Genomic DNA, 12,285 nt, shown 5'->3' with positions numbered 1-12,285 from the left:
GACTCTGGCAACTTTGCAGTGTCGTAGTGCACTGTAAAATACTTGCAAGGTTGCTTAAGAGAGCTACGTGAATTAAGCCCCAGACCGATGTCACAACTCCAAGAACGATAACAAAACAGCCAGGCCGATAACACAAATACAACAACAACAAAACACCACCATACTAACAGTGAAAAATCTCTTTTTTTGAGCATCCGACTGAAACATAATCAAAAACATTCATTGCACTTAATTGTACCTGCTCTAAAAAATACCAAAAAAACCCCCTCATACAATAATAATAATAACAAGCAATGATTCCACCAACATAGAATGGATGAAATGATGAATGGACAATAACATTTCAATCATAAATATTTGATAATAATTTTCTGGTACTTCAAACTAATATTAATATTACGAAACATTAATTTCTTCATACCTGTTTTTGTTTTTTGCTCATTCTGTTTTCAGTCACTTAAAATATTTCACACAGCACAAGCTACTTTTAACATAACAAAGTTTTCATATGTAATTATATTGTTATAATGTTATTTGTATACTTTTCCCCCAAAAATGCATTACATAAGTACCAAGTATATTAATATATATTGCAAAACGTTTATGTTTTTCAGATGTTAGCATAATAATATACTATTACACAGAAAAAACATGCATGCATATCTATTGTCATAAACTTCAAGTGTGGCCTCCACTATAAAGTGTAACTCTACAACATGATGTAAATAATAAGATGCAGACTATATTAATAATAATATAATAAAAAACACATACTACTTACCAGTCAGTTTGTATATTTATTCTCATAAGCTTGAAGTGTGGCCTCTATCAAAGTTTAGCTTTACTACATCATATAAATTATAAGATATAGATCTTTCATATGACAATTATTATAATAATAATAAACAATATACTATTTACCAGTCGACTTGAATATCTATTCTCATAATCTTCAAGTGTGGCATCTATCATGAGCTTTGTTGTGTCAAACCAGTACATTTCATCTCCCTCAAACATTTCCTGAAACACACAAACAAACTTTACCTCATACAAATAGTGAAAAAAAAGAGTCAGTTCTACTTTCTATATTATCTACACTGATACTCAATTGCTCATGTGTTTTTTCATTTTTATACTTATGCTTGATACCCAATACACTAAAGTTTTATTAACATCCACTTATCCAACCATGCTTGCCATCTATCCATCCCGTTCATCCATCCATCTGTCCATCCATCCATTCTGTAGGTAATTTCTTGGAACAGTTTTCAAGAATTGCCATCACAGTGATGGACTCCATTTCAATAAGATATCAGCTCACCTGAGCTGCTTTACAGAGGTTGACAGCCTGGATAAACTGGGCCTCTTCAAACGACAGCTTGGCCAACAGATACAGTATCCTGCCTTGCAGCGGTTTGTCATCAAACTCCTAAATTAAACACAACAACAGATACAGTATCCTGCCTTGCAGCAGTTTGTCATCAAACTCCTAAAATAAACACAACAGATACAGTATCCTGCCTTGCAGTGGTTTGTTATCAAACTCCTAAAATAAACACAACAACAGATACAGTATCCTGCCTTATAGCAGTTTGTTATCAACCTCCTAAAATAAACAAAACAACAGATACAGTATCCTGCCTTGTAGCGGTTTGTCATCAAACTCCTAAAATAAACAAAACAACAGATACAGTATCCTGCATTGTAGCGGTTTGTTATCAACCTCCTAAAATAAACACAACAGATACAGTATCCTGCCTTGTAGCGGTTTGTCATCAAACTCCTAAAATAAACAAAACAACAGATACAGTATCCTGCCTTGTAGCGGTTTGTTATCAACCTCCTAAAATAAACACAACAGATACAGTATCCTGCCTTGTAGCAGTTTGTTATCAACCTCCTAAAATAAACACAATAACAGATACAGTATCCTGCCTTGTAGCGGTTTGTTATCAAACTCCTAAAATAAACACAACAACAGATACAGTATCCTGCCTTGTAGCAGTTTGTCATCAAACTCCTAAAATAAACACAACAGATACAGTATCCTGCCTTGCAGCGGTTTGTGATCAAACTCCTAAAATAAATACAACACATTTTATTTATGGTTATATGGCATCAGACATATGGTTAAAGACCACACAGATTTTGAGAGGAAACCCCATGTCGCCACCACATGGACTACTCTTTCCAATTAGCAGCAAGGGATCTTTTATTTGCACTTCCCACAGGCAGGATAGCACAAACCATGGCCTTTGTTGAACCAGTTATTGATCACTGGTCGGTGCAAGTGGTTTACACCTACCCATTGAGCCTTGCCGAGCACTCACTCAGGGTTTGGAGTCGGTATCTGGATTAAAAATCCCATGCCTCGACTGGGATCTGAACCCAGTACCTACCAGCCTGTAGACCGATGGCCTAACCACGACTCCACCGAGGCCGGTCATAACAACAGATACAGTATCCTGCCTTGCAGCGGTTTGTCATCAACTCCTAAAATAAACACAACAACAGATACAGTATCCTGCCTTGCAGCGGTTTGTCATCAACCTCCTAAAATAAACAAAACAACAGATACAGTATCCTGCCTTGCAGCGGTTTGTTATCAACCTCCTAAAATAAACAAAACAACAGATACAGTATCCTGCCTTGCAGCGGTTTGTCATCAACTCCTAAAATAAACAAAACAACAGATACAGCAGTTTGTTATCAACCTCCTAAAATAAACAAAACAACAGATACAGTATCCTGCCTTGTAGCGGTTTGTTATCAACCTCCTAAAATAAACACAACAGATACAGTATCCTGCCTTGTAGCGGTTTGTCATCAAACTCCTAAAATAAACACAACAACAGATACAGTATCCTGCCTTGTAGCGGTTTGTCATCAAACTCCTAAAATAAACACAACAACAGATACAGTATCCTGCCTTGTAGCGGTTTGTTATCAACCTCCTAAAATAAACACAACAGATACAGTATCCTGCCTTGCAGCGGTTTGTTATCAAACTCCTAAAATAAACACAACAACAGATACAGTATCCTGCCTTGCAGAGGTTTGTCATCAAACTCCTAAAATAAACACAACAACAGATACAGTATCCTGCCTTGTAGCGGTTTGTTATCAACTCCTAAAATAAACACAACAACAGATACAGTATCCTGCCTTGCAGCGGTTTGTTATCAACTCCTAAAATAAACACAACAACAGATACAGTATCCCGCCTTGCAGCGGTTTGTCATCAAACTCCTAAAATAAACAAAACAACAGATACAGTATCCTGCCTTGCAGCGGTTTGTTATCAACCTCCTAAAATAAACAAAACAACAGATACAGTATCCTGCCTTGTAGCGGTTTGTTATCAACCTCCTAAAATAAACAAAACAACAGATACAGTATCCTGCCTTGCAGCGGTTTGTCATCAACTCCTAAAATAAACAAAACAACAGATACAGTATCCTGCCTTGTAGCGGTTTGTCATCAAACTCCTAAAATAAACACAACAGATACAGTATCCTGCCTTGTAGCGGTTTGTTATCAACCTCCTAAAATAAACAAAACAACAGATACAGTATCCTGCCTTGCAGCGGTTTCTCATCAAACTCCTAAAATAAACAAAACAACAGATACAGTATCCTGCCTTGTAGCGGTTTGTTATCAACCTCCTAAAATAAACACAACAGATACAGTATCCTGCCTTGTAGCGGTTTGTCATCAAACTCCTAAAATAAACACAACAACAGATACAGTATCCTGCCTTGTAGCGGTTTGTTATCAACCTCCTAAAATAAACAAAACAACAGATACAGTATCCTGCCTTGCAGCGGTTTGTCATCAACTCCTAAAATAAACAAAACAACAGATACAGTATAATGCCTTGTAGCGGTTTGTTATCAACCTCCTAAAATAAACAAAACAAGATACAGTATCCTGCCTTGCAGCGGTTTGTCATCAACCTCCTAAAATAAACAAAACAACAGATACAGTATCCTGCCTTGCAGCGGTTTGTCATCAACTCCTAAAATAAACACAACAACAGATACAGTATCCTGCCTTGCAGCGGTTTGTCATCAAACTCCTAAAATAAACACAACAGAAGATACAGTATCCTGCCTTGCAGCGGTTTGTCATCAAACTCCTAAAATAAACACAACAACAGATACAGTATCCTGCCTTGTAGCAGTTTGTTATCAACTCCTAAAATAAACACAACAACAGATACAGTATCCTGCCATGTAGCGGTTTGTTATCAACCTCCTAAAATAAACAAAACAACAGATACAGTATCCTGCCTTGTAGCGGTTTGTTATCAACCTCCTAAAATAAACAAAACAACAGATACAGTATCCTGCCTTGCAGCGGTTTGTTATTAACCTCCTAAAATAAAAAAAACAACAGATACAGTATCCTGCCTTGTAGCGGTTTGTTATCAACCTCCTAAAATAAACAACAGATACAGTATCCTGCCTTGCAGCGGTTTGTCATCCTAAACATTAGGATGACACATTGTATATACACAGACACTAATATTCTAATCATAGTTATATATATATATATATATAATTATTAAAAGGCAAAACGAGAATCAACTCTTTACAAGCAGTACCGTATATATCTTTGTCTATAAGTAACTCTTTTTTTCGATCAAAATATTATTTTATCTCAAAAGGTCAACTTATTAAGAGATGAGAAAGTTACCTAGAAATGGGGCTTATGAACGGATCAACAAAACATCTGGTTTTCAGAGCTTAAAATTAGCAACTTGACTTACAGCCAAGATTGATTAGTTACCTAGAAATGGGGCTTATGAACGGATCAACAAAACATCTGGTTTTCAGAGCTTAAAATTAGCAACTTGACTTACAGCCAAGATTGATTAGTTACCTAAAAATGGGACTTATGAACGGATCAACAAAACATCTGGTTTTCAGAGCTTAAAATTAGCAACTTCACTTACAGCCAAGATTGATTAGTTACCTAAAAATGGGACTTCTGAACGGATCAACAAAACATCTGGTTTTCAGAGCTTAAAATTAGCAACTTCACTTACAGCCAAGATTGATTAGTTACCTAAAAATGGGACTTATGAACGGATCAACAAAACATCTGGTTTTCAGAGCTTAAAATTAGCAACTTGACTTACAGCCAAGATTGATTAGTTACCTAAAAATGGGACTTATGAACAGATCAACAAAACATCTGGTTTTCAGAGCTTAAAATTAGCAACTTCACTTACAGCCAACATTGATTAATATGCAACACTATATATGTTAATTAGTAAATTCACCTGGGCAGCTATATTGGCCTCAGCAAGGAGATCGCGGGCATTCTGGTAGAAGCCGAGTCTGATGAGGACCTCGGCCGTGTCCGTCCACACGTCTCGGAATGTGACTGCTCCCAGCACCTTGCCCAGGTGAGACTCCATCACATCCTCCTTCTAGGCACACACAAATACAAACAAATTAATTTATCACTTTCTTGGCTTCAGCCATGTATGTAACATAGATAAATTGTATTTTACTTAAATATGAAGTATGAATTTTATTTATTAAAATGGCTGAGGAGAGGTAAATAAATTATTATAAACTTGTGAAGTGTTAACCCTTACTGTGATGGTCATGCCCATAACATGAATAATGAATTATAAACTCATGAAGTTTTCAGCTTTGGGTGTTTAATATAAACAAAATTACTATAAACTCTAGATGTATTAACTTTACTTATCTTAATGGCTGGAGATACATGTAGGTAAATGAATTACTATAAACTTGTGAAGTATTAACTTTACTTATCTTAATGGCTGGAGATACATGTAGGTAAATGAATTACTATAAACTCTAGATGTATTAACTTTACTTATCTTAATGGCTGGAGATACATGTAGGTAAATGAATTACTATAAACTCTAGATGTATTAACTTTACTTATCTTAATGGCTGGAGATACATGTAAGTAAATGAATTACTATAAACTCTAGATGTATTAACTTTACTTATCTTAATGGCTGGAGATACATGTTGGTAAATGAATTACTATAAACTCTAGATGTATTAACTTACTTATCTTAATGGCTGGAGATACATGTAGGTAAATGAATTACTATAAACTCTAGATGTATTAACTTTACTTATCTTAATGGCTGGAGATACATGTAGGTAAATGAATTACTATAAACTCTAGATGTATTAACTTACTTATCTTAATGGCTGGAGATACATGTAAGTAAATGAATTACTATAAACTCTAGATGTATTAACTTACTTATCTTAATGGCTGGAGATACATGTAAGTAAATGAATTACTATAAACTCTAGATGTATTAACTTTACTTATCTTAATGGCTGGAGATACATGTAAGTAAATGAATTACTATAAACTCTAGATGTATTAACTTTACTTATCTTAATGGCTGGAGATACATGTAGGTAAATGAATTACTATAAACTTGTGAAGTAATAACTTCATTTCTTTAATGGCTGGAACTAAGTAAATGCATTTTTGTAAACTTGTGAAGTACTGACTTTATTTTACGAGTTAGACAGAAGTAAATAAATTATTATAAACTTATGAAATAATAACTTTTAATTATTCATCTTAATGGCTGAAGAGAGATAAATGAATTATTTAAAAAGTTAAAGTATGTTTTGTTTAATGACACTGCTAGAGCGCATTAATTTATTTATCATCAGCTACTGGATGTCAAACATTTGGTAATTCTGACATAGTCTTAGAGAGAATGCATTTTATCACTGGGTTATTCAATTATTATAAGCTCTTGTAGTATGAACTATATTTTAATGGCTAGATATAGATAAATGAATTATTATAAACTCTTAAAGCATTAATTTATTTATTATTATGGCTGAAGATAGGTTAATGAATTACTGTAAACTTGTGAAGTATTAACTTTATTTTAATGGCTGGTAAGAGATGCATGTGTGTGATAAACTTGTGAAGTATTAACTTTATTTTAATGGCTGGGGAGTGATGCATGTATGTGATAAACTTGTGAAGTATTAACTTTATTTTAATGGCTGGTAAGAGATGCATGTGTGTGATAAACTTGTGAAGTATTAACTTTATTTTAATGGCTGAGGAGTGATGCATGTATGTGATAAACTTGTGAAGTATTAACTTTATTTTAATGGCTGGTATGAGATGCATGTATGTGATAAGCTTGTGAAGTATTAACTTTATTTTAAGTGTGGGGAGTGATGCATGTATGTGATAAGCTTGTTAAGTATTGTTAAGTATTAACTTTATTTTAAGGGTGGGGAGAGATGCATGTGTGTGATAAACTTGTGAGGTATTAACTTTATTTTAATGGCTGGTAAGAGATGCATGTGTGTGATAAACTTGTGAAGTATTAACTTTATTTTAATGGCTGAGGAGTGATGCATGTATGTGATAAACTTGTGAAGTATTAACTTTATTTTAATGGCTGGTATGAGATGCATGTATGTGATAAGCTTGTGAAGTATTAACTTTATTTTAAGTGTGGGGAGTGATGCATGTATGTGATAAGCTTGTTAAGTATTGTTAAGTATTAACTTTATTGTAAGGGTGGGGAGAGATGCATGTGTGTGATAAACTTGTGAGGTATTAACTTTATTTTAATGGCTGGAAAGAGATGCATGTATGTGATAAGCTTGTGAAGTATTAACTTTATTTTAAGGGTGGAGAGAGATGCATGTATGTGATACACTTGTGAAGTATTAATTGTATTTTAATGGCTGGTAAGAGATGCATGTACGCGATAAACTTGTGAAGTATTAACTTTATTTTAATGGCTGGTAAGAGATGTGTGTGTGTGTGTGATAAATGTGTGAAGTATTAACTTTATTTTAACGGCTGGTAAGAGATGCCTGTGTTTGATAAACTTGTGAAGTATTAACTTTATTTTAATGGCTGGTAAGAGATGCATGTATATGATAAACTTGTGAAGTATGCACTGGCTGGAACGAGAAATAGCCCAATGGGCCCACCGACGGGGATCGATCTAAGACTGACCGCGCATCAAGCGAGTGCTTTACCACTGGGCTATGTCCTGCCCCCAGCTGGTAAGAGATGCATGTATGTGATAAACCTGTGAAGTATTAACTTTATTTTAATGGGTGGTAACAGATGCATGTGTGTGATAAATCTGTGAAGTATAACTTTATTTTAATGGGTGGTAACAGATGCATGTGTGTCACAAACTTGTGAAGTATTAACTTTATTTTAATTGGTGGTAACAGATGCATGTGTGTGATAAACCTGTGAAGTATAACTTTATTTTAATGGGTGGTAACAGATACATGTGTGTCACAAACTTGTGAAGTATTAACTTTATTTTAATGGGTGGCAACAGATGCATGTGTGTGATAAACCTGTGAAGTATTAACTTTATTTTAATGGGTGGTAACAGATGCATGTGTGTGATAAATCTGTGAAGTATAACTTTATTTTAATGGGTGGTAACAGATGCATGTGTGTCACAAACTTGTGAAGTATTAACTTTATTTTAATGGGTGGTAACAGATGCATGTGTGTGATAAACCTGTGAAGTATAACTTTATTTTAATGGGTGGTAACAGATGCATGTGTGTCACAAACTTGTGAAGTATTAACTTTATTTTAATGGGTGGCAACAGATGCATGTGTGTGATAAACCTGTGAAGTATTAACTTTATTTTAATGGCTGGTAAGAGATGCTTGTGTGTGATAAACTTGTGAAGTATTAACTTTATTTTAATGGCTGGTAAGAGATGCTTGTATGTAATAAACATGTGAAGTATTAACCTTGTCTCCATCAGTTGGCCGTGTACGCAGCTTGCGTTGATCTTTCTCAGAAGTCTGCTCGGCCAGCCGTGCCAGAGATTCCTTCAACCTCATTTCCTCGCGAGTCACCTGAACTTTCTTCTCCTTCAGAATGGCGATCTCTTCCCGTGACCTGCAACACAGGAAATATCACATGTATTACATCGAGGTGTCTTGTCTTTTTGGTTGAACACAAGTTGTTCCTACCAGAAGGAACTATAGATTTCATTTCCGTCATTCTGTCTGTCCCACATGTAGTTTTCCGGACTTTGTTTTTACAATGCCTCCTCAAGACAGTCAGATAAAATCTACACAGCTTTATCACGCACTAACAGATCAAGTTTGACTTTCATGGCAATATATTCATCTTTCACAGAATTATGGCTAAAGATACAAAAATGTGCTGGGTATGGTAGGGGACATATATTGCTTTAGCTATACTCTCAGAATGCTGGTTTATTTAACTCATGTTCATCAAAATGTGAACATTTATTTAAATGACATTCTTTGTTACGGCAGTGTGTGTGTGTGTGTGTGTGTGTGTGTGTGTGTGTATGTGTGTGTATGTGTGTGTGTTATACTGATACATGAATAATTTTTTCTTAATTTCTATTCTTCCTCTCTATAATCTAAATTATTGTGTACCATTATTAATTCATTGTACTCAAGTGTATATTTTATTGAAAATATTTAATTAAATATATTCTACTGACAAACACCTCTATTGTCAGGTACCATAGTGATTTGGGCTCCATTCCTGACATTATTGAGCATTCATTAGATTCCTCTCAGACAATAACAACATTTCTTTTCATATTTCTTTTAAAACATTATGATTGTAAAATGTTTTACAGTTTCTTACATGGCTCGTTCATCTTCACTGATCTGCATCTGTCCACCAATTAACTTCTCATGATAATTACATCCAGACTTCAAATCTAGCTGTTGGCAAACTTCAATTGCTCTATAAATAAACACAAATCACCAATTAACTTCTCATAATTACATCCAGACTTCAAATCTAGCTGTTGGCAAACTTCAATCGCTCTATAAATAAACACAAATCACCAATTAACTTCTCATGATAATTACATCCAGACTTCAAATCTAGCTGTTGGCAAACTTCAATCGCTCTATAAATAAACACAAATCACCAATTAACTTCTCATGATAATTACATCCAGACTTCAAATCTAGCTGTTGGCAAACTTCAATCGCTCTATAAATAAACACAAATCACCAATTAACTTCTCATGATAATTACATCCAGACTTCAAATCTAGCTGTTGGCAAACTTCAATCGCTCTATAAATAAACACAAATCACCAATTAACTTCTCATGATAATTACATCCAGACTTCAAATCTAGCTGTTGGCAAACTTCAATCGCTCTATAAATAAACACAAATCACCAATTAACTTCTCATGATAATTACATCCAGACTTCAAATCTAGCTGTTGGCAAACTTCAATCGCTCTATAAATAAACACAAATCACCAATTAACTTCTCATAATTACATCCAGACTTCAAATCTAGCTGTTGGCAAACTTCAATCGCTCTATAAATAAACACAAATCACCAATTAACTTCTCATGATAATTACATCCAGACTTCAAATCTAGCTGTTGGCAAACTTCAATCGCTCTATAAATAAACACAAATCACCAATTAACTTCTCATAATTACATCCAGACTTCAAATCTAGCTGTTGGCAAACTTCAATCACTCTATAAATAAACACAAATCACCAATTAACTTCTCATGATAATTACATCCAGACTTCAAATCTAGCTGTTGGCAAACTTCAATCACTCTATAAATAAACACAAATCACCAATTAACTTCTCATGATAATTACATCCAGACTTCAAATCTAGCTGTTGGCAAACTTCAATCACTCTATAAATAAACACAAATCACCAATTAACTTCTCATCATAATTACATCCAGACTTCAAATCTAGCTGTTGGCAAACTTCAATCGCTCTATAAATAAACACAAATCACCAATTAACTTCTCATAATTACATCCAGACTTCAAATCTAGCTGTTGGCAAACTTCAATCACTCTGTAAATAAACACAAATCACCAATTAACTTCTCATAATTACATCCAGACTTCAAATCTAGCTGTTGGCAAACTTCAATCACTCTGTAAATAAACACAAATCACCAATTAACTTCTCATGATAATTACATCCGGACTTCAATGTAATGCGTTACTCTTCAACAAGCTGCGAGACAGGAAGTCTTGATACAAGTCAATACCATGGTTACAGTAATTATAACGTGTGAACTGTACACACCTAATATGAACGAGCACGTGTAATGCGTTACTCTTCAACAAGCTGCGAGACAGGAAGTCTTGATACAAGTCAATACCATGGTTACAGTAATTATAACGTGTGAACTGTACTAACATGATATGAGCGAGCATGTGCAATACGTTGTTTTAAAACAAGCTGTGAGACAGGACGTCTTGATACAGTCAATACCATGGTTACATAATTATAACGTGTGAACTGTACACACCTGATATGAGTGAGCACGTGCAATGCGTTACTCTTCAACAAACTGCGAGACAGGACGTCTTGGAAGGCGAGGATGGGCAGCATCAGGTGAGTGTAGCCAACTCCCGACAGCATCGTCATCAGCGTATTCAGCGTGTGCAGACTCAGCATCTACATACACAACCCAGAGATCAAAGTTAAAAGTTGTTTTGTTGAACACCACCACTAGAGCATATTGATTAATTAACCATTGGCTACTGGATGTCAAACATTTGGTAATTCTGACACAGTCTCCATAAAAAACTTACTATATTTTTCTATTAGCAGCATATGCACTTTCCCACAGAGAGGACATCAAATACAATGGGTTTTCACTAACTAGTTATGGGACAACGGTTGGAATGGAAACAACCCAATGGGTTTGCCAAGAAAATTTAACCTTATGACCACAATACTTCACATGAGAGCTCTACTGACTGAGCTAGATGTCACAGACCAAAGTTTAATACATTAGTCACACACAATTGGTTGGAATGGGAAATAGTCCAGTCAGAGGTATTCACAGAGACTTCAAATGAGAGCTCTACTGAGTTAGATGTCAGACCAAAGTATGCTAAATGTAATCCCTGACTGAACATATAAACAACACCCAGCAACGGCACACAACATATCACAACTATTAATACATTAGTCACACACAAGTGGTTGGAACGAGAAATAGTCCAGTCAGAGGTATTCAGAGAGAAATCTACTAGAGTAACGTTTCAAACACCATACCGGCTTCTCTATTGTTTCTGAGTTAATTCCAGTCTTCTTCATAGCCTCTTGTTTGAAAGCTTCCAGTAGCTGAGATAGAAAATACATACAGACTTTTATTAATGACATTATCAAAATATTTAACTTCTAAATGTAGCTCTTGCATGTTGAACTATTCATCAACTTTAAATTTCTCACAAATTTGCCTGAAATTCTATT

General features: G+C 34.9%; 1 protein-coding gene across 3 annotated transcripts in view; it reads right to left on the bottom strand.

Moving 5' to 3' along the window:
• Window positions 1–12,285, bottom strand: part of LOC121382792 (cilia- and flagella-associated protein 46-like) — a 72,435-nt gene that overhangs the window by 39,581 nt on the left and 20,569 nt on the right. For 2 of the 3 annotated variants that reach the window (XM_041512399.1, XM_041512403.1), the window contains 8 exons: window positions 12,088–12,156; window positions 11,333–11,481; window positions 9,662–9,763; window positions 8,782–8,932; window positions 5,288–5,437; window positions 1,322–1,429; window positions 922–1,020; window positions 169–198 (listed from right to left, as the gene is read on the bottom strand). In XM_041512399.1, the coding sequence (XP_041368333.1) occupies window positions 169–198; window positions 922–1,020; window positions 1,322–1,429; window positions 5,288–5,437; window positions 8,782–8,932; window positions 9,662–9,763; window positions 11,333–11,481; window positions 12,088–12,156 (858 nt within the window). The remainder of the gene's footprint in view (window positions 1–168; window positions 199–921; window positions 1,021–1,321; window positions 1,430–5,287; window positions 5,438–8,781; window positions 8,933–9,661; window positions 9,764–11,332; window positions 11,482–12,087; window positions 12,157–12,285) is intronic. The other variant, XM_041512402.1, reaches the window with a different exon arrangement.

Source organism: Gigantopelta aegis, chromosome 10 (genome assembly GCF_016097555.1).
Source record: "Gigantopelta aegis isolate Gae_Host chromosome 10, Gae_host_genome, whole genome shotgun sequence".
NCBI classification, from domain to species: Eukaryota; Metazoa; Mollusca; class Gastropoda; order Neomphalida; family Peltospiridae; genus Gigantopelta; species Gigantopelta aegis.
The sequence above is the reverse complement of the archived record's forward strand: the minus strand, read 5'-3'. Positions and strand labels throughout refer to the sequence as shown.